The sequence below is a fragment of the Arachis stenosperma genome, chromosome 5, assembly GCF_014773155.1.
Source record: "Arachis stenosperma cultivar V10309 chromosome 5, arast.V10309.gnm1.PFL2, whole genome shotgun sequence".
Lineage (NCBI taxonomy): Eukaryota > Viridiplantae > Streptophyta > Magnoliopsida > Fabales > Fabaceae > Arachis > Arachis stenosperma.
Window position 1 is genome coordinate 114,983,275 of NC_080381.1, and position 22,974 is coordinate 115,006,248.

At 32.2% G+C, this 22,974-nt stretch overlaps 3 protein-coding genes across 3 annotated transcripts; all 3 read right to left on the reverse strand.

Moving 5' to 3' along the window:
• Nucleotides 1-226: 226 nt before the first annotated feature.
• Nucleotides 227-15,313, reverse strand: LOC130980062 (alpha-galactosidase-like). The gene is made up of 15 exons (XM_057903669.1): nucleotides 14,934-15,313; nucleotides 5,141-5,199; nucleotides 4,452-4,508; nucleotides 4,242-4,276; nucleotides 4,030-4,133; nucleotides 3,866-3,941; nucleotides 3,710-3,768; nucleotides 3,552-3,617; nucleotides 3,372-3,455; nucleotides 2,662-2,726; nucleotides 2,233-2,315; nucleotides 2,043-2,133; nucleotides 1,822-1,871; nucleotides 795-935; nucleotides 227-504 (listed from the first exon to the last, which is right to left on the reverse strand). Exons 1-15 carry the CDS (start codon nucleotides 15,083-15,085, stop codon nucleotides 418-420), a joined length of 1,209 nt encoding a protein of 402 aa, XP_057759652.1. The 5' UTR covers nucleotides 15,086-15,313; the 3' UTR covers nucleotides 227-417.
• Nucleotides 11,476-14,926, reverse strand: LOC130980063 (uncharacterized). The gene is made up of 2 exons (XM_057903670.1): nucleotides 12,096-14,926; nucleotides 11,476-12,013 (listed from the first exon to the last, which is right to left on the reverse strand). Exons 1-2 carry the CDS (start codon nucleotides 12,297-12,299, stop codon nucleotides 11,768-11,770), a joined length of 450 nt encoding a protein of 149 aa, XP_057759653.1. The 5' UTR covers nucleotides 12,300-14,926; the 3' UTR covers nucleotides 11,476-11,767.
• Nucleotides 15,314-21,177: 5,864 nt separating the features above from the next.
• On the reverse strand, nucleotides 21,178-22,672 carry LOC130981139 (uncharacterized). Its single transcript, XM_057904761.1, has 7 exons — nucleotides 22,505-22,672; nucleotides 22,331-22,417; nucleotides 22,078-22,206; nucleotides 21,849-21,983; nucleotides 21,601-21,713; nucleotides 21,437-21,530; nucleotides 21,178-21,351 (listed from the first exon to the last, which is right to left on the reverse strand). The coding sequence occupies exons 1-7, from the start codon at nucleotides 22,664-22,666 to the stop codon at nucleotides 21,178-21,180; spliced, it is 894 nt and encodes a 297-aa protein (XP_057760744.1). The 5' UTR covers nucleotides 22,667-22,672.
• Between the last annotated feature and the right edge of the window lie 302 nt (nucleotides 22,673-22,974).

Here is a 22,974-nt window from a genome sequence, read left to right on the forward strand (position 1 = left end):
GGACTAATTTAACTATTAATCCTTGATTTTAAATTAATCACAATATATATAATTGTGATTCTTTCTTGAAGCATCCTGTTTTCTCCTAAACCAAATTACCTAATCATCAAAATTTATTTTACTTTCTCACATTTTCGTTAAAAACGAAAACAAATCTTAGAAAGGCATATTGTATCCAAATCATGCATCTAAACAATAATAATAATAATAATAATAATAATAATAATAATAATAATGATAATAACCTTAATTAAGAGACGAACATAACTTACATTTTCCCCTTACACTTCCTATTATTGACTACTTAATTTCCTCTGTTTTCTTTCTTCTTTGAAGATGGAAACATTGAAAGTTGCCAAAAAAATTTTGAGTACTTGGAATCCTGTTTAGTTTCTTGTCTTTTATGAATTCAATATCTTAGTTGGGAGTGAGGACATACATCTTACAAACATGTGAATCTAATTCAGCAGAAATTTCTCCTGAAACTGATGATGTTGTTGAATGCTGCCAAAAAAACAAAAAAATACAAATATATAATCAAAACAATTATGTATCAAAATGTTCTACATTATTGTTGTATGGCCATTTGACAAATTAATCTTTAATATTTTAAGATATTAGACAAATTAATTCGTAATAAATGGACAAATTAGATAATTTAATAATTCAATCGTATTACATTCTAGAAAAATTAACGACTAACTTATCACTTTTAAGAAACTATTAGGGATTAATTTTTTTTAATTTATTTTATCAGCAACTAATTTCTCTAATATTATAAAAAGAAATCTAACCTCCCATAAATCTCTTGCATGAACTGAAGTTGCAGATTTTAGGCCTAAATCAGACCATGAAGCTGTTACTTTTGCTTTTGATGAGCTTCGATTCCATAAGATCACTGCCACCTTGTTTCCACTAAGAGGACCTGCCCAAACCTACAACAATTTCTCTCTTCTAGTAAGGTACTATCATAATTTTGCAATTACACCTAGAATAATTTTGATGCAATATTGTAAATAATTTTACAGAATTTTCTAATTATATTCGGTTTTTTATTATTATTCACACTGTTACTATAAAATATTGGTCATTTTGCTACGTGATATTATGTAACTATATATATATATATATATATATATATATATATATACCACAAGTGCATTAAAATAAATTATACTATTCTTTTATTATTAGATAGAATATAAAACTCGTTTTATATGATTTAATTTTACGTTCTATTAATTAATATATATATATATATATATATATATATATATATATATATATTAATTTAGTATACAGAAATATTGTACAAATAAAATATTTTTGTTATTGATATCATTACAAAAACAATATAGCAAGTACAAGAAAAAAGAAAAAGAAAAAAAAAGAAATTAATAATACTAGAGAGACAACAAAATAATTCAAATTTTTTTATTTAATATTTATTTATTATAAAATATATTAAATAAAGGTTAATTTTTTATATGAAAAAAATATTGGTGTTTTTGTTAAAAATTGGATTATTTAGTATAATTACAGCTGAATAGATTTTGCAGATAAAAAGTCAACACGCAGAGTGCGTATTGGATACGTGTTATCATCCTGGCAACAACATGTGTCATCATCCTGCCAATATGCAAGATGCGTGTTGAACACCTTTTTTATACATTTACAATAGTGTAATACACTTTAAATATTCATCTTTAATCAAAACACCATCTTCATCTCTATATTAAAAATAATTTCTATAAATAAAAGCTAATTTTTTATAATTTTTTACTAATATTTTTTTGTTATTAAACATTTTTTTTAAATTACCTCCAAACCATTATTACTTTTCACCTTCTTTCCTTGAACTCCTAGTTTGTCTGCAATATATATGAAAGTAAATAGCTTAAAAGGCATTCATTGTTTAATAAATTTTAATAATAATAATAATAATAATAATAATAATAATAATTATTATTATTATTATTATTATTATTATTATTATTATTATTATTATTATTATTATTGTTAGATTTGAGCTTTTTCTCTGCCTTGGTTTACAGCAATAACTTCTGAATTGCTTAGCAGTTCCTTTGTGGTCTTATCAAGGGCCCGAATATCACAACCAATCAATAGAGGAGCCTATAAATTAAAGAAAAAAAAAAGAAGCAAAATAGTTATAATATATATAACATACATTTTGTCCATAAAATTTTGTGACATATATAGAAATGAAAATACCTTAGCTAATGCCCATATGCTAAAATGGGCACGGTATTCTTCTGTTGTCATGCCTCCATTTCCAATTTCAAGCATGTCAGGATCTGTTCATAGAAATTTATAATATATAGTTATTTTAATTTATTAAATACAAAATTAATGCATTATAAACGTTGAATATATTTTACTCTTCAAAAAAATCACTTTATTTTAAGATCCTTGACAAATGTTCTCCGATAAGTTTCCATCTTAATTTATCTTTTTAGTTAATTTTTTAATATTTAAATAAGTAAAAATTTAAAAATATATATAAATTTTTAGAAACATCAAAAAATAAAAAAAATAAATCAAAGTCCTTTTTATTTAAAAATTGAAAGAATAAATTAAGACTTTTATTATTTTTAATAACAAATACTCTAGCAACGAATAGTAGTAAAGATAGATAATTACCATTCCATCCTCCAGGTCCAGCATAAGAAGCCCATTTGTCATTTTGATCTGCAAGAGATGTCATGCTGCACAATGTTGAAAAACAAATTCCAACAAGGCAATTAAATTTCTCATAAACCAATAATAATAATAATAATAATAATAGAGGATTTTTTATTGGTTTAATTACTTGTTGGTCTCTGTAGTTTTATAAAATTTTCAATTAGATCCCTATATTTTTTTCTTTTTAATTGGGTGTCTGTACTAAATTTTTTTTTTCAATTAAGTCTCTCTTAATAGTAATTGGCTTAATTTTATAAGGACTCAACTAAAAAAAATTGGTTTAGGGACCTAAATAAAAGGAAAAAAATGTAGAGATCCAATTAAAAAAAATTTGGTGCAATGACTCAATTAAAAGGAAAAAAAATATAGGAACCTAATTAAAAATTTTGCAAAACTATAGGGACCAACAGAGTAATTAAACCTTTTTTATTTTAATAAATAAATTAATTATAATAATGATCGAAATAAATAATTTTAATCTCTTCTACCAACCTTTTTATATATTAATTACATGTTAAAAGTTTGGATTATTAATAATATTAATATTTTTTATTATTTTTTATTATTTTAATCTTTTCTATCAATCACATCTCGTTTACAATGTTTATTTTGGTAATTATTATAATTAATTTATTTATTAAAATAAAATCCTTATTATTGATAATCACCTGTCCCAGTTATCTTTAATGTCTCCAGTTGTTCTCCAACTATTTCCAACACCGGGGGCCCAAGTTGCTGGATCTTCCAATCCCCTGTGTTTGAAAACAAAATTGCAATTTCTAACAATATAAGTAATCAATGTTCCTAAGAAATCAACATGTTTATGATATTCAACTACTCTATCTCACCATTCACACAGGGAGAAGAAGATTGATCTTCCAGAGTTTAATAAAGCTTTACTCATTCTTGGGTACCTGATTCATAAATAAAATCTATAAATTCATTGATTATATATATATATATATATATATATATATATATATTATTAAATCCCATTAATTAATACCTCTCTTTGGGGCTTATATAATTGTTGTTACAATTATCATACTTCAAGTAGTCAACTCCCTAAAATAACATTGAAAACATAAGTTAATTATACATACATGAATCCAAATAAAAAAATTTATATAAGTGTAAAATGACTTTTAAATGAATGTATTACCCAAGAAGCAAATGTTTTTGCATCTTGTTCTTCATGGCCCAGTGATCCAGGCATAGTTTTGCTGCATGTCTGATTTCTACAAAGATATTATTGTAATTAAAAAATTAAAAAAAATAAATTTTTAATAATTAATATTAATATTGTGTTTAATCTGAAATACATACCCAGCATCGGAATAAATTCCTAACTTTAAACCTTTGCTATGAACATAATCGGCTAGAGCCTTAATTCCTGAAGGGAATGTTGAAGCTTTTGCAACCAAATTGTCCTGCCACAAAAAAATAAAAACAATTTTATCATGTGAATTTTCTCGTGATCACTTGATATAATTAATTAAGTGTAATTTTTTAGTATTAATTTTTCGATTATTCATTACCTGTGAGTCTCGGTTCAATTCTCCCCAACAATCATCTAAAAAAAGAAAATATTAAGATTTTTCCAATATATAGTAGATGAATTGAATGATAGTTATTGGTAATGATAATAATGTTTACTCCTATATAATAATAATAATAATAATAATAATAATAATAATAATAATAATAATAATAATAATAATAATAATAAATATAAATTTTTGTCGTACCTATGTTGATATAATGGTATCCCAAAGCAGAAAGACCCGTTGACACCATTGCATCAGCTGCATATTGAAAGATATATAAATAACATATGTTATTAGTTTTTAATTCTATCTATAAAATATTAATATACGTCCAACTGTGTTAGAAATAAAATATTTTGCATTGATTTAATTTATTTTAAAATCATTTGAAATGAAAATAAAACATTATATTTCGAATTAATTATATAAAATAAAAATATTTAATTTAAAAATTGATATAATAACTTAATTTATAATTTTATTATTATTTATTTACTGTACAATCTTCATTCAACCATCAGACTTCTAAATTTTTTTCCTCTTTTCAAATCATTTTCTTAGACATTAATAGTTTAATTAATACTGTTTAAATGGTAAAAATGACTTTTTATACTTTTAGTACTCCAAATAATTTCAATTCTAATTAAATTATATATGTATAAAAGATTTGAGGCAAGTGTATGTTAAAGCAAATTCGTATGATTTATAAAATCAATTTAATTCTTGGTTTTCAAAACAAAACAAAAAATATTTTAAAATATATTATTGTGTATAAAAATAATTTTTATTAATTGTATTCCAAATACACCCTATATGATTCTTAAATATATCATCGTATTAAAAATCAAACGTCTGTGATTATAGTGTCATCAAGTTATAACGGCGTTTACCTGTTTGTCGAATCAAGTCTTCATTAATTTGGCAGTCAAAGTGATTCCAGCTATTCCATCTGATTTATCAATAATTGCTCATTGAATATATTATGCAAGATATTATATTCGCATATATATATATATAATTGATTTTTTTTAATGGAAAAATGAAAGTAATATAGAACCACTTTTTAATACTAATACTCCTTATTCTATTAAAAAAACATAAACTATACCAACTAACTAGGATGATTATTGGTCTACTCAGGCACGGACCTACGTGCAATGAAGAGGGGGCATTTGCCCCCATAAAATTTTTAAAATGTACATATATATATGTTGTTATATTATGTTTATTTTAAAATAAAATATAAATGATTTTCTTGTGTTTTATGTTAAAATTTCGTTATTAACCTTAACATATAATAATGATAATAATTATATTATTAAATTTGAGTTAGCATAATAATAAATAAATAAATAAATAAATAAATTAAAAAAGTGATAATTAATTTTATTATATTAGTTAATTAGTTGATAATTAAATTAAATTTAATTTTTAATTAATACAACTTAAATTATTAGTAATTTTTTTAAAATTTATTTAAGATAAAAAATATATTATCTATATGTTAATATTTTGTATTAATATTTATTATTAAAATAGTCTTAATTATAGTAATTACTTTGGCTAAAATATTTATTTATACCATAAAGACTATAATAAATAAACTTAACAAGTAAATATAAGATAATAAAAAATAAAATAAATTTTTAAAAACATATATAAAAAAATAATATTGTTATGTTAAAAATAAAAAGGTAGCCATTATAAGTGATTGTGTGTATATTTTTAGTTTTTATCAATATGTATAGATAGTTATAATTTAAAAATTTTAAATATATCTAAATTAATTTGGATTAGTCGAGTGATCAACTTAATCATCGTCCGCTTAAGTAAGTGTTGGGAGTTCGAATTTCATCTCGTATGTATAACAACTTCTTGGTCAATTGCAGACTTTTAAATGAAATTCAAATTCACAACGGATTAGTCCTTAACTCTTGTTGAGTATTGTAGAAAAAAAAAATATCAATACTTAAATTTTATTATATTTTTGCCCCCACTGCAAAATTTTTTTGGGTCCGTCATTGGGTCTACTTAATAGATATAATTACAAATCTAACATCTCTTATATATAAAATTTTTACATAATTTATAAGTGTATATGAGATATCATTTTTTTCATGAACTAATTTTTAAAATTGAGTTAAATTTATCCAATGTCAATCTTAACATAGTATGACTAGAAATGTCAAATAAACCAGGTTAGACGGATTCATTTAAGCTTAATTTGCCTAAATCCGTTTTATAGACTTTAATTTTCAAGCCTAGATCATTAATGACCAGTCTATGTCGAATTAAACCGGCTGCCCTATTAATTTTTTAAAAATTTAATTTTCGGATTAAAAATAATATTTTAACAAAAAATGTCACTTTTAGACAAAAAAAAAATCTTAAACAAACAAAATTTTCAAGAGTAAATACCCTTTCCGGCTCCTGTCCATTTTGAAATTTGACTACCCGCCCCCTATCCTTTATAAATTATCAAATCGGTCCTTATCCATTTACGCCGTGATACCAATGAGCCCTTGAGTTGGTTTCTCCATTCAAAGTCGACGGAAAACGTTGAGGTGTAACGTGCTATCCGTGACGTGGCTTTGGATCATCAAACGTGGATTGCTCTATAAGCATGTGGACAAATAAGCCCCTGCAGACTCAGCAAAACGACGTCGTTTTGCGTGGCATCATTTTGCTCGTTTGGGGTGAAATCTCATTCTCCCCCTTGTGCACACCCCAATCACCATACATCACCCTCGTTCCATCCTGAAAATTACGAAGAAACCCTAAGAGACCGAAACGTCTCCCTCCAAGCAAGCTGACAGAGACTTCCAACAGGGAGGGGTTGACGGTGCTGCAGACGAAGGAACTGACGGCGCTACTAAGGTTAGTGTCGCTATCTGAGTCTTGAAGCTTCGTTAGCTTGTGTTGCTCCATTTTTTTTCTGAACTTGGTTACTGTTAATGATGATTTAGATTAGTGATCACCCCATGCATGTTCTAGAATGTTAAAATGAGGCGTGATGGAAGTTGTTAATTAGTTTTTAATTATTGCACATTGTTGTTCTAATAGATGTCATATGAAATAGTCCCTGTTTTTCATCATGGGGGTTCGTTTGAAAGGGATGAAGATGGTGCATTGTTCTACCGTGATGGAAGTGTTGAGACATTTCCTCCGTTAGACATAGATTATGTTAATTTCAAGGATTTGGAGGAAATGTTCAAGGGTTTGGGGTATACAAGTTACAAACAAATGTATTGGTATAATGGCAATTCCCTTGATTTAGAGTCTGGGTTGCATGTTCTGAAAGGGGATAAGGAAATCAATGAAATGTGTGATAAAAAGATGGAGAATATGGAGTCGGATTTGTTGGTTATTTACTTTGAGCATGATGTTAGTCAACCAGAATATGGCCCTGATGTTGTTGAGGTAGATTCACCTTCTTCCAATGACGGATATGAAACAACCGAAGATGAACCCTACAAACCCCCTCCAACTGGATTAGAATCTGATATTAGTAGTAGTGATGAGGAAGTAAATGTACAGAGGAAGAGTATGAGGAAGAAGCAGCCTAGTGTGAGGATGAAAGAGGCAATGGATGCTGGACAAAAGGGTGCTAGGAAGAAGAGTTGTGTTAGACAACAGACACCTAAGAAGAAGAAGAATGTGCCAGCTGGTATTTTTGGTGATAAGGAAATGTCTCCTAGGACTAAGAAGAAGAAGGCTAAGAGGTATGTTGGAAGAAAAAGAAAACATGTTCTATCCCAACAAGAAACAGACAATGAGCCAAACAGTGGGCCTAGTGGAGATCAAGGTAATGGGCCAGGTGATGTTGACCCAAATGGTGAGGCAAGGGATAAGCCCAATTCAGATCCAGTGGCTGAGGAGTTGGACTCAGACCTGGAAAAGCCATATGAATATGAGTCTGAGGCATTTAACTCCCCAATTTCTGACTCAGATGAGGAGCATAAGGCAAGATATCCTGATTTTAATGAGGATGCAGAGTATGGTGAAGTTCAGTTTCAGGTTGGACAACACTTTGAGACCATGGCAATGTTCAAGCAAGCACTTAAGGATTACTTTGTATATGAGGGAAAAGAGCTTATGTATTTGAAGAATGAGCCAAAGAGGATTAGAGCAAGGTGTGCTGAGGAGGGTTGTCCATGGCTGGTGTTTTGCTCTCATAATAGTCAGAGTCTCAGTTTTCAAATAAAGACATTCATTGGAGAGCATAACTGTGGTAGGAATTTGAGCAGCAACATGGCTGATAGATCTTGGGTGACAAGTAAGCTGGTAAAAAGGTTGGTAACTCAACCTCTGATGACTCCGAAAGAGGCACTAGAGCACATGAAGCAGGACTATAATGTCCATATAAATTATAGGATGATATACAGAGCCTTGAAAGCTGCTAGAGAGCAAGTAATTGGAAAGGAGCGAGAACAATATGGAAAGCTGCATGACTACTTAAATGAAATTCACAAAAGCAATCCTGGATCCACTGGTATGGTTGATGTCATTCCTCAACCGGAGGGTCGTCCACTCTTCAATAGGTTGTACATTTCACTGGATGCATGCAAGAAAGGCTTCAAGGCGGGCTGTCGCCCTCTGATTGGATTGGACGGATGCTTCTTAAAAGGGTACTTCGGAGGGCATCTGTTGTCAGCTGTGGGGCAGGATGCCAATAATAGTTTCTTTGTTATAGCTTTTGCTGTAGTTGAAGCTGAGAACACTGATTCTTGGAAATGGTTTCTTTCAATCCTGCATGATGATCTTGGTTCTGTGGCTGCCAATGGGTGGAACTTCATGTCTGACCAGCAGAAGGTTATATTCCTTCTTTCTTTGTATTTCCTTTTTGTTATATAGTTTGTGTTCTGTGTTTATAAATTAATTCAATTGTTCTTATGAACTGTTATTGTAGGGTTTGGCTAAGGCATTGCATGAGGTAATGCCACAAGCCCATCATAGGAATTGTGTCTTACATATATGGAAAAATTTCATCAAGCACTTTAAGGATAAGCACACAAAAGGGCTGGTTTGGAAGGCTGCCAAGAGCACAACAATGAGGGAATTCAAAGACTCAATGGAACTTGTGAAGAAGGTGAACACAACTGCTTGGGAGTATCTATAGAAGTTTGATCCTGGTTCATGGACAAAGGCTTACTTTAGCCATGGCCCGAAGTGTCACAACATCACCAATAACATGTGCGAAGTTTGGAATGCCAAGATCGTGGAGTATAGAGAGAAACCGATTTTAACTATGTGCGAGGAGCTTCGAAGTTACATAATGCGAAAGATGGCAGGGCACAAGCACAGAATCAGCAAATGCAAGGGTAAATTGGCTCCAGTTCAACAACTAAGGCTGGATGAGTACATCATTCCTGAGAGCAATAAGTGGACAGCAGAGTGGGCTGGAGATGAGGCAAGGGTATTGTTTGAAGTTCAGAGGTACCAGACCAGAGTGGCTGTCAATTTACAAAGACATACATGTGCCTGCAACGTTTGGCAACTGACAGGTATAATCATCAACTCATTTCTTGGCAATTATTTAAGTAAACTTTGAGTGAGTAAAGGTCATTTCTGTATCTATCCTACTAGGGTTGCCTTGCAAGCATGCAGTAGCTGCTATCTCTAGGTTAAGGAAACAAGGGCTGAAACCAGAGAATTTTGCACATAAATGGCTTACAATGGATGCTGTTCGGGCTACTTATGGGGACTCCATTAAACCAGTGAATTCTGAGGAGTTTTGGGAAGAAACAAACAGGCTGCGTCCAGAGGCACCAATCATTAGGAGACCCCCAGGGAGACCAACCAAAAGAAGGGCTGTTGATGTCGTGGCTGAGTCACAAATGCAGCAGCAAGGTCACAAGGTGAGGAAGTCATTCCAAGTCACGTGCAGCAAATGTGGGCAAAAGGGACACTACCACATGACTTGCAAAGGAGCTCCTGCAAATCCGAATTGGCAGCCAAAACGAAAGAAGGCAAAGCAACAACAAACTGGAAACCAATCATCACAGCCACCTCCAGATCAGCAGGAAGCACAGGTAAGAGGCCTTCTTCATATTTTTCTTTCCCATTGTAGTAGTTGTTATTTCCTCTATTCAAATGAAAAGTACAATAGATGAGACTGTTATTTTTTGATTTGCATAGGCCGGGGAAGGAGTTGGAAGCAATGTTCCCCAAAATGTTACTGCCCCATTTATTGATCCAGTGGTAATTTTTTGTCTGAACTTAATGTTTCCCTTAGCTTAAGCATTTTTTTGTTCTATCATGGCTGTGCTTTCTTTGTTTCTCATATGTCTTTCACAGGGTAAAGCAAAAAGGCAAAAGAAAAAAGCCCCTAAGACCTCTAACACTCATTCAGTCCAACAAGAGACAAGGGTTGACACTCAATCTTCACACCCTGCCCAACCACCACTAGAGGTAATGTTACTTTACATATTCATGCTCTTTAACTATAAAATTAATTGGCCCAACAGCATTTACAATAAACTGAGTTGTTTTTTTGTTTTTTAGGGTGTGGACTCCAATACTGAGCCCTCAAACCCTGCTACCCCAACTACACTCCCCCAGGGGCCAAATTTCAGGCCCAAGCAAGCTATAACTCGACCTCCAGGACCTACAGTGCACCACTCTCAACAGCAGGCCACAGCCCCAACAGTTCAGCCACCTCTACAGCAAGCAACAACCCCAAACTCACAACCATCAACTCAGCAACAACTTCCATGTGAAGGAGCAACTGACTCAGGGACTGCCACAACTCCCTTCATGTTTATCCCCACACCAGGCCTAAATGCACCCCACAAATTCAAGCCAACATATGGGTTTAGGCCACCAAGGATTCAGAAATGACATAATCCTAATGTTAGTTATGAATATTTTGGTGTATAGTTTTTTGGTTGTCAAGTTTTTTGGTGTAAACTTTTTTGGTTGTCAAGTTATTAGAAGTAATACACTGAACAATGTGGAACATGTTCTCTGTTTTGTGAAGACAGACCTTTGATGATGAATTTGGCTCACTATGTAAATGCCTTTGTGCTTAGCAGTATGAATATGAACATTATGCTTTTACCTTATACAGAATTGTGCACATCTATCTTGGGTTCAGTCTTTACATTATAACAAAGAAAAATTCACATTCATTTCATTTGGAATCTATAATTACAGAGCAGATTAACACAAATCTCAACAGATATCTATGCATCACTTGAAGCAACACAATACTTTTTTGGTTGTCAAGTTATTAGAAGTAATACACTGAACAATGTGGAACATGTTCTCTGTTTTGTGAAGACAGACCTTTGATGATGAATTTGGCTCACTATGTAAATGCATTTGTGCTTAGCAGTATGAATATGAACATTATGCTTTTACCTTATACAGAATTGTGCACAGCTATCTTGGGTTCAGTCTTTACATTATAACAAAGAAAAATTCACATTCATTTCATTTGGAATCTACAATTACAGAGCAGATTAACACAAATCTCAACAGATATCTATGCATCACTTGAAGCAACACAATATACCCTAAAACACTACAAATACAACTGCTGTTATCACAATTAACATTGCCAGCATAACAAACACAATATGGCTATTACTACATTTTTTTGATTTTGCTTCATATTCATCTTCAATCTTGAATTCCAATTGCTCCAACCTTTTCTCCATCAACATCAGTCTTCCTTGAATGTCATTCTCATCTTCATTGCCAGAACGTTTAGCAATCACCTCGTCCAGCCAAACAAAAAAGTTGCAGTGACGTTGTTTCATCTGCAATTGCCATTATAGTGAATACAACTTGTTAAACAAGTGGGAAGTTGATTGCATAAACTGAAGATGGGTGCACACTTACGCCATAGTTGGAACAACCCAGGAAAATTCTGTCTGGGTTCTTCGCTGTCCCAGACTGTTGCATCACTGCATACGTGCCACACTTGCATTTAGGGTGCTGGAACTTGGCCTTCTTGCCCTCACTTGCATTGCTACTCGAACCCATCAAATTCTTCCTCCAGACACGGCGTGTGTTACAGGTTGAAGACTGCTCACAATCGCTCATGCTTCAGTCACTAGTGTTAGGGTTCAGGAATGGGGAGACTGAGATTTCGCCCTAAACGACCAAAGAGACTTCTTTTTAAAACGACGTCACTTTGCTGAGTCTGCAGGGGCTTATTTGTCCACATGCTTATAGAGCAATCCACGTTTGATGATCCAAAGCCACGTCACGGATAGCACGTTACACCTCAGCGTTTTCCGTCGACTTTGAACGGAGAAACCAACTCAAGGGCTCATTGGTATCACGGCGTAAATGGATAAGGGCCGATTTGATAATTTATAAAGGATAGGGGGCGGGTAGTCAAATTTCAAAATGGACAGGGGCCGGAAAGGGTATTTACTCTTTTTTTTAATGGAAAAATGAAAGTAATATAGAACCACTTTTTAATACTAATACTCCTTATTCTATTAAAAAAACATAAACTATACCAACTAACTAGGATGATTATTGGTCTACTTAATAGATATAATTACAAATCTAACATCTCTTATATATAAAATTTTTACATAATTTATAAGTGTATATGAGATATCATTTTTTTCATGAACTAATTTTTAAAATTGAGTTAAATTTATCCAATGTCAATCTTAACATAGTATGACTAGAAATGTCAAATAAACCAGGTTAGACGGATTCATTTAAGCTTAATTTGCCTAAATCCGTTTCATAGACTTTAATTTTCAAGCCTAGATCATTAATGACCAGTCTATGTCGAATTAAACCGGCTGCCCTATTAATTTTTTAAAAATTTAATTTTCGGATTAAAAATAATATTTTAACAAAAAATGTCACTTTTAGACAAAAAAAAAATCTTAAACAAACAAAATTTTTTTAGTAGTTAGAGTCGGATATTTGAGTCGATAAAAAATTATATTTAAAAAAGTATTTTTTTTTTCCTTTTATAAAACACAAAAATTTAAACAGTTAGTTTAATCTGTTATTTTTTAGATTAATCGCCGGACTCAATTCATTTAATCTAAAATTTAAATGAATCTGATTTTATTGGCAAAAGTCTACTTGTTTAAACAGATAAACAAGTTGACCCAACGAATTTAATTAACCCATTTTAATGACCATAGTAAGTATCACGATTTATATATCAATGTTATTGGGCGTAATCTCTCGTCTCATAAACTAATTTTTTAGGTTGAGTTAAACTTACTCAATTTTAATTCTAATAAATATCTTAATCTTTAAACAGAATATTTAGATTTGTCAAGAATTTAATTTAAAAACAAAAAAAAACAAATTTCTCACTGAAAAACTACTTAGTTCTTCATGGAATTTTTGTCATGTGAGCTGGATAACGTTAATACTATTTGTAGTAATAAAATCTAAATTATAAAGCTCCGATCCCTAATACTTAAGTTGTCAAATGAAAATGATAAAGCTTGGCTGAAAATGTGAAGATAAATAATCGAAATAAAGTTGGTTGTTATTATATATCATTATTGATTGTCCAACCCCAATATATCAATAATGGATACTTACTTATTAGCTTTATATGCATAAATTAAAGCTGGTAGGGTAAACACAACAACAAATAATAGCAACTAACTCGAGATAAGATTGGATTATTGTTCCCTATAAATAGTGGCTTAGGTAAATCAATATATATAATATATCTATAAACAAATTAAATGCAAGTATACGTAATTAATGGCTCTAGCTTGCACCTAATGTTTTGATGTTGAGGTGTGTTATAAAGTCCACAAATTAAATCATGGTTTATATATATTTAGCACTAACTAATGCGAGGATATGCATCATTTTGTGACCAAGCACTATTATGGGTATATCCATTAATCCATGTGAGACTTGTCCATATGGTTTTGCGCGTATACAAAAATAAAAATCAACTCAGGATTTGACACATTATTGATGGTTATGTTACATATTCTACACCTACCCTATTAAATCAATTGGTTATAACCACTTATTTCTGGATTTTTTTTTTTTGCCTTATCAATTAAGGAGTTTTTATGATATTAGAAGGAAAAAAGTTACAATAATGAAACCTAATTATTGGTGTAGAAGAGTCTTTGAGCGAGAATATATAAGCCTTTTTCAACTAAATTAAGTCTTGTTATAACATACATTAAGAATAATCACACTACAATAAACTTTTAAAATAATTGGTCTTTATCTAACACCAGTTTAGCCACCAACATCAAAACCATTCAATTTGATCGCTGAAAGGATTGTTAATTTAAAATTTAGCTACAAACACTAAAATTATTCTAATTGGTCACTAAATTTAAAATTAGCAACCGATTTAGTGAGAAAAACAAAAAATTAGGTTTTTGAATCTTTTAAAAACTCTTGGTTGTTAAATTGGTCATTAATTTTTAATTTAGTGGCCAATCAACTATACACACCACAAAAAATTGTTAGAACAGTGATTGATTTTAACCACCAACAAAAAAAATATATATAAAAAAGTTTGGTTATACTTAAATAATGTAAGAAAAATGTTAGAAAATTGACGCTTTTTTTTTCTACATTTGAATTAATATTAACTATTTTTTTTCTTGTTGACACTGAAAGTGTTAGGTTCTTAGCATTGTCTATAATAAGATATAAATGATAATAAATGAAAAATAAGATTAAAGAATTAATTAAAGGAGGTAGGCATACCCCATGGGTGGTGTAAGGCCGAGTAAGGACGATCCATTATTATTGTCCAACAATAAACGATGAGATGCTGATGATGAAGATGTTGAAGTAATAAACAGCAGAAGAAGGAGCCACAACCACAACGCAACCCCTTTCTTCCATGCCATATTCATGGAATCACCACCTGATATATGTATATATATATTGTTTTGTTCTGGTTATATATATAGTAGTAGGTGGGAAATATCGAAAGACTGAAGAATAAGAATAAATAAAAGAAGAGATCGGAATTGAAGAGAAGGAGGAGACAATAATGATAATAATAATAATATTCAACTTGCTTGGAAGACACTGCTATTCACTATTCAGTGTTCAAGCAATAATGATGGAAAGCACAGAGCTAAAGGCCTAAATCCCATGTATCTATATATATATATATATATATATATATATACATACATGGGTAAAGTTTACCATGCTTATGGTGGGTAAACACTTTTAGCTACATTCAAAAAAAATATTAAAATTATACTATTTAACGTTTTCGCAATATTTTTATTCTTTCAATTAAAAAACATTGTTAAATAATAAAAAAATTATTTTCATTTTAATTTTAATTTTAATTAATAACACTTTTAAGTAAAAGTGTGGTTAAAAGTATATAGTTATCGTAATCAATGTAACTATAAATGTCATAGCATAAATCAAGTTTTAGAGGAGCACAAAAATTAGTTCAGATTGGATATGACTAAATTTTTTATTCGATTCGTACTAAAATCATTAAATTAGATCGGATCTAATAATATTAGTATTTTTTAGAAACCGAATCTACAATTTACGGATCGGTCAGCTATCAAATATCGGATATACTCATCGAAAAAAAAAACAAATAATAGAAAAGCATCTCTAATAATTAGGAGTGAATGCGGGTCGGATATGACTAAAATCTTGATTCGATTTGCACTAAAATCATCGAATCGGATTCAGTATCTGCAGTTTTTACTTTTTAAACTTGAATCCGATTTGCACATTTGCGGATTGGATCAGATCGGATATAGGATATATCTGCAAAGCATAAAAATATTTTAAGAAGCTTATTTTTATTAAAAAAATCAATAAAATTTCTATTTTTCACTCTTTTAAACATGTTTACTCTTAAAATATAATTAAACCTATTCTTTTAAAAATAATAAAAATAAAATAATACAACATATATGATCATTATTAGTTGAAATATAAAAAGAGAATATTTACTTATTTATTTATTTATTTTGCGGATCAACAGATATGCGAATATCTACCTAAAATTCACAATCTGATTCTATTAGTGTACGGATCGGATCAATTTTTGCAATTTTGGGATCGAATTTGGATAAACACCGCAGATATGCAGATCGAATCCGACCCACGAACACCCTTACTAAAAATCCAAAAAATAAAAAATTCAAAAAAATTACTTTCCCTTTCTTTTACACTTACTTACTTCAAAAATACTATTAAAATATGTTTTAAAAATAAAGTATCTTTTTTGGCTCAAACATTTGGGATGAATACGTCTCAAAATTGTCCATAACATTTAAATCGTCCTTCTAACATTTCAAAACCATATCATGTTGTCCTGTCATTAGTGATCTGTTAACATAATTAATGGTAGGATAATATTGAAACGATTTTGAAACGTTAGAAATTTAAATAGGACGAAAATATTGGGGACAAAAACGATACATTATTTTAATTTTTTTACTAAACATGATTATTCAATTATCTTTTAACCACATATAAGTAAATTACTTCTAATCACATTACTTTTGTTCTATGTGAATTTATTTTTACTTGATTAGATAATTTTTTTAAGAGTCATATATTATTTTTGTCCCAAACGTTTTCATCCTACCAAAGTCCTCAACATTTCATAATCGTCTTAATATTGTCCAATTATCAACTCTGTTAACAGATCACTAATGAGAGAACAATATTAAGACAATTTTAAAATGTCAAGAACTTAAATAAGACAATTTAAACGTTAGGAATAACTTCAAAACTTATCCCAAACGTTGATAAAAATAATATTTTACTATTAAATAATAAAAATAATACAACTAAATTATATAATAATAATAATAATAATAATAATAATTTCAACAGACAAATCAAATTTAATTATCCGACATTCTCACCACAACAATAAATAAATAATAATACAAATTTTAATATTTTAATATTCTAAAAGTGCAACAAAAATTAAAATCTAAACCAAATAAAAAATTCTTAAACATAACATAACATATATAATTTTTTTAATTTATTTTGTAGATCTACAAATTTGTTGATATATAGATGTAAAATTTGGAGTCCAATTCTATTTAACTGCAGATCGAATCAGATATTACAAATCAGATTATATCTATAAATTATAAATCAGATGTAAATAAATAGATCGAATCTAATCCATACTCTACATATACATCATATGTATTGTACTATGTATGAAATCAAAGCCAAGTCAAAAGGACCTATATAAACAAATACGCGCTCCTCCACGTACGTTGATTACACGCGCTATATAACATCCCGCGTATATCTAACTACCAAATTTAAAATATTTGTTTCCTTCTTCGTTTTCGATATTTTGAGATTTGGTTGTTCTTCTTCTCGCGCGTCTTCCCTCCTTCTTCTCCATCGTTCTTTTGCTGTCCTTTTCTCACTAGTATGTTCTTCGTTTACGTTACCTTTTTCTCTCTCTGCAACTCGACCTTCATTTTCTATTTTGATTTGTTGTTTTCTGAAATCAAAGTTTGAACTCGTTTTGAAGATAATGGATCATTCAACCTCTGATTGTCAGCTGAATCCAGGCGAAGTGGATTATGAGTTTGAATTTAACGAATTTTCTGAGGTTTGATTTACATACGATTAGTATGATTTTTCTTTCAGTAATTGGTATAGCATTGTGTAGTTGAAAAATTGCTGAACATTGACTGTGAAAGTAACACGTTAACATGAATCTGTTTATTCAATGTATTAGTTGTGACTAATTACCTGGAATTTATAGCAGACGCTCGAGTGTAGATCAATTCTTCTTTGGGTGTAGACAAGTGTATGTTTACTTTACTGTTTTTTGTTTTTTGTTGTGGGTGTATTATATCAGACACGATTGGGTGTGTTTTTAGTTTTTGACATGGTGTATTCTGCAGCTGAGTATTTACAGTTTATGGCTTTAAAGGTCATTCTGTAGTTGAGTTGTTGCGGCTCGGGTGTATCATATTAGACATAATTGGGTGTATTTGAATCATATCTGTGGGTGTATTTCAGTCTGACACGGTGTATTGTGCAGCCTCTCTCGGTTATTGATGACGAGCTTGTTCCGAAGGTCGGAATGACCTTTACCACCCTTGAAGATGCTGGAAAATTTTACAGGGACTACGCCAAGGCTGCAGGTTTCTCTACAAGAGTTTGGTGCACAAATAGGAAGGGAAACGAGATTAAGAATCAACTGATTACATGTAGCAGAGAGGAAAAATGGAAATCTAAAATATCTCCGACCGAGAAGACCAATCCGACAGCCGGTCTAAACTGTCCTGCAAGAATTTATATACACACATTGAAGGATGTCGGTGCTTGGATCATTTCAAAGGTTGTGCTGGATCATTCACACCCCTGCTGTCCAAGCAAAGCAGAGATGCTCAAATAGCACAGGGAACTAAGCATGTCCATTCGTCGTACGATAGAGAATAACGAGGAAGCTGGTATCAGACCAAGCAAAACATACCAATCATTTGTTGCTGCTGCCGGGGGTCACCGCGAGTTAAACTTTATCGAAAAGGACGTGAGGAATTACATTACCAGGGAAGTGCGGAATGTTTCCGAACAAGAAGATGCAAAGGAATTTGGGAAATATTTCTTAAGAATGAAAGAGAAGAATCCGAATTTCTTTTTTGAGCTCGAACTCGAGGAGGATCAATCGATTAAGCTGGCTTTTTGTGCCGATGCCAGAAGCAGAGCCGCCTTTGAGTATTTTGGAGACGTCATTTCATTCGACACCACCTACAATACAAACAGGTAACAAACTGTCCCTGTTTATGATGCTAAATTAATTTATTTTTACGAATCCGCAGCAGAGGTGTATATTGGCTGTTTCATTGGGTGTATTCGAAGCATTTGTTAGGGTGTACCTAATTATTTTGCATTCTAGACCATGGTAATTTGTTTCAGGTATAATTTGGTCTGTGGTTCTTTTGTCGGGGTGAATCACTACGGTCAGTCAACACTTCTCGGATGCTCTTTGATGAAGAACAAAGAAATTGAATCATTCAAATGGTTATTTCAATACTGGCTTCGTTGCATGGGAGGAAACGCTCCGAAAGGGTTTCTCACCGATCAGTGCGCATCAATGAAAAGGGCTTTAGAGGCCTGTATGCCAACAACAGTTCACCGCTGGTGTATTTGGCACATCATGAAGAAGATTCCAAGCAAATTAAACGGGTACAAGGGACATGCGGATATCGAACAAGAAATGAGCCATGTTGTTTGGAACTCTCATAGCAAAGACTCATTCGATAGGAATTGGAACGATTTTCTGCTAAATTTTGGTCTTGCAGACAACAAGTGGCTTTCAGGTAATGTGTTTTTAAAATCTGCAGCAGAGGTGTAAATTGTATGTTCTCTCGGGTGTATTTTACAGTTTGTGTTTGGGTGTATTATGCAGATCTTTACGAAGACCGTCACATATGGGTTCCTATCTATCTGGATCACCACTTCTGGGCAGGGATGAGAAGCACACAAAGGAGCGAGAGCATGCATTCATTTTTTAACAAGTACATCACCCGGAACAGCTCGCTTATTCAGTTCGTCAAACAATACGATAATTACCTCGGAAGCAGGGAGCAAGCAGAGAGAGAATCAGACGCTGCAGATTTTCATACGGTCATACCGTGTGCAACCAAATCCTCCATTGAAGCTCAGTTTTAAGATGCGTACACTCATGCAAAGTTTAGGGAAGTCCAAGCGCAATTCAGAGGAAAGGCGAATTGCATCACCAGATTAAAGAATTCCGCTCTAGGCTATTCAATATACGAAGTCGGAGAACAAGTTTCCAGCTCAATATTCAACAAGTTCGCTGTTACCTACGACTCAGTCGCAGCCGAGGTAAAATGCCAATGCTTATTATTCGAGTCGAGAGGGATACTGTGCCGTCACGCACTAAGCGTGTTAAGCTTCGAACAAGTAAGCCAAGTGTCCCCTAGATATATACTGGAACGATGGAGCAAGAAGGTAAAGAGGCGACACACACATCAAGAGCAGCCACGACGAGCCACTAATGGAGCCAAGAAGCAAGAGGTTCGACCAATTGGTTTTTCGTTCGCAAAATATTTGCGAATTTGCCTCCGAATCGGAGGAGCTGACTGCAATTCTACACCGTACGTACGATAACGTCATGGCCGAGATGGAAGCATTAAAAGCCAAAAGGAAGGGGAGATCTTCTTTATCCCACGAAGACGCCAACTTGGAATCCGTTAATGAGCTTCAAAGCCCGCCAAGGATTCGAACAAGAGGACGTCCAAAAAACAGGCTAGGTTCAAAGCTAGAGAAACAGATTGCAAATGCCACAAAGAAGAAGAAGATGAAAGTTTTAAGCGAGGTACAAGGAAATGTTCTTTAAATTTGTGGCAATTGAGTTTATTTTTGTCGTTAATAGTTTAGCTAATGTGTGAGTGTTATATTCAGATAAACGTGTTTGATGCTGCATCAGCGGCGCATTCAAATTCCAACCAATATCAAGGACACGTTATGAATTATCAGCTCAGGGTACCAGCGGCAGGGGATAACTCTTTGGGTGTATAGTTTTATAGAATATGGTTGTAAAAGCTCTGTTTCTTTTGGGTGTATTTTTGTTAATTCACAATTTACATATAGACACATATATAGATACATATAGAACAAAAGCTGTAAAAATTCGCAGGTTATGGGTGTATATTTCATTTGATGTTTTTCTTCATATTTTAGTACATATAATTCATACATTTTGAGTACAGCGCAGACAGTTGGGTGTATAGTTTACGCAATCTTGGGTGTATTATTAGACTTGCGTTGGGTGTAACAGTTTATAATTTGCGTTCACCACCTGTAATACAGTTTTTAAATACATCACAGACAGTTTACCAGCACAGATAGTTTAATTATGGAAAAAAATATACATGGAATAGAAGTTGTTGATAATTGGCAAATATTTACATCATTTGTTTAAATTACAAACTACGCAGCAGTTGGATTACCCAGTTTCTATATCAGCAGAATTAATCTGACAAAACGGACTCAATAATACAGAGGATGGCTTTGACAGCCTTATAGCACTACTCTCTCTAATTGCCCGATCTCTCTGTTTATTCATCTCATTAAATAGTATCCGGGAAGCATACTCCACTCTATAGTGGTCCACCTCCTCCTACAATTAAAAAGTATATTCTGTTTAAACAGCAATATTAATTCAGTAAAGTAATACAGAGTTATATAGTTCTAAAGACAGTTACCTGTGGCCAATTATCCCATTCATACTTCCACTTTTTGATGTTTTCCGGCTCAATTAACTCAAGCCACTTCATAACGTAGATAGCGCAGTCATAGCTGAAAACGAAGAAAATAAATTACAAATCTCATTTAGGAAAGTTTAATGTTCAGACTCACAAATTTATACCTTATTTTTTGCCCTGATATTTTAACATATGATGCTTTAATTTCCTTTTCCTTCTCGCCTTTCTCCAGAGGTTTTCCGCCGGCATATGTTATCAATCTTGAAAATACATATCCCTTAAATACCAAAACAAATCATTAATACACCCGAATGAATGCACAGGATACACCCAACTGAATATAGAATATACACCCAACACAACCTTCGAAATAGACCTATCTATTAAAGTAAAGAAGACAGAGGCAACTTACAGTGAATTTATTAATGTCCTTTCTCTCATCGCTTGGAGCTTTTTTGTGTAGCGGGTCAAGTATTTGACATTTCCGCTTTGTTGTATTTATTAGCCATAACCACCAATGTCCCAAGTGGCAAACAGGAGCAAAAATCTGAAGGATTGCCACATTTTAACAGTGTGTTATTTTATTTGGCATATAAGTAAATAAATAAGCGTACCAACAAATTTAGCAAACGAAAATTTACATATGGATGCGAACTTAATTTTTTTCTATCTATGAAGTGAATGAAACTCGGGTAGGCTTCCACCCTGAATTCCTTTTTCGTTTTCGGGGATATGAATTCCCCCTTTGGGTGATCCGAAAGTGCCATGCTCTGCAAGAATTGCGAAACAAGAAATGAAATACTGAAAATACACAACTTACACCCAATCGAACCCAAAAAATACACCCAAATTAATGCAGAAAATACACCCAAAGTTCGTAGAAGTAACACTTACCACAATATCGGGGGGGAGACAGTATATTTGTTCCTGAAACCTCTTTTCATTTTTCTGGTTTAGGATGAGGCAGATGGCAGATACAATCTAGAAATATATGCCGAAATCAATTTTACATTAATAAACATTGCAGTTTACTTTGGTGTAAAAACATTAATGTTAGTCTAATATTACCTGACATTCTATATCACTTTTTGCCTGGAGGGATGCAAGGTGCGATCTGATCAAAATGTATTCTCCTTTGCCAATCAGATTGCAAATCTCCTCATACTCGTCAGTATTGCCATTTGCTTCTTCCTTCAGTCTCGTCCCCCAGATGTAGCACTTTTGTTTCATATCATCTGTAATTTGATTTATTCCCCCTGGAGTTTCAAATTTTGCAGAACTTTCTCCCCCAGTCTCCCTCTGAATTTGTGGACTTTCGTTTGTTCCCTTCGCCGCATTGCTTGCTAATTTTTGGACCAAAGTGTCTAATTGTTCTAGCATACTTGCAGTTTCTGGAGATTTTTCCCTTTCTGTCTCCTGCGTTGACGCCCCCTCCTGGCTTGAATCAGTCAGTCCAAGGCTGAATGATGGCATCCCTGAATCTGTTTTAGGAACATAGGTTGCTGTCCGTGCCATCATCAACAGGGCAGCAGCGTCTT

Excerpts from the sequence above, each read along its gene's own strand:
- LOC130980063 (XM_057903670.1), bottom strand. The coding sequence starts at position 12,299 with ATGAGCGATTGTGAGCAGTCTTCAACCTGTAACACACGCCGTGTCTGG. Across the intron at positions 12,014-12,095 it reads TGGGTTGTTCCAACTATGGC|ATGAAACAACGTCACTGCAA; the intron begins GTAAGTGTGCAC and ends TGGCAATTGCAG.
- LOC130980062 (XM_057903669.1), bottom strand. The coding sequence starts at position 15,085 with ATGAATATGGCATGGAAGAAAGGGGTTGCGTTGTGGTTGTGGCTCCTT. Across the intron at positions 3,769-3,865 it reads CAAAAACATTTGCTTCTTGG|GGAGTTGACTACTTGAAGTA; the intron begins GTAATACATTCA and ends ATGTTATTTTAG. Across the intron at positions 3,618-3,709 it reads TATATAAGCCCCAAAGAGAG|GTACCCAAGAATGAGTAAAG; the intron begins GTATTAATTAAT and ends TTTATGAATCAG.
- LOC130981139 (XM_057904761.1), bottom strand. The coding sequence starts at position 22,666 with ATGAAACAAAAGTGCTACATCTGGGGGACGAGACTGAAGGAAGAAGCA. Across the intron at positions 22,207-22,330 it reads GTCTCCCCCCCGATATTGTG|AGCATGGCACTTTCGGATCA; the intron begins GTAAGTGTTACT and ends CAATTCTTGCAG. Across the intron at positions 21,714-21,848 it reads AGGACATTAATAAATTCACT|GGATATGTATTTTCAAGATT; the intron begins GTAAGTTGCCTC and ends TTGGTATTTAAG.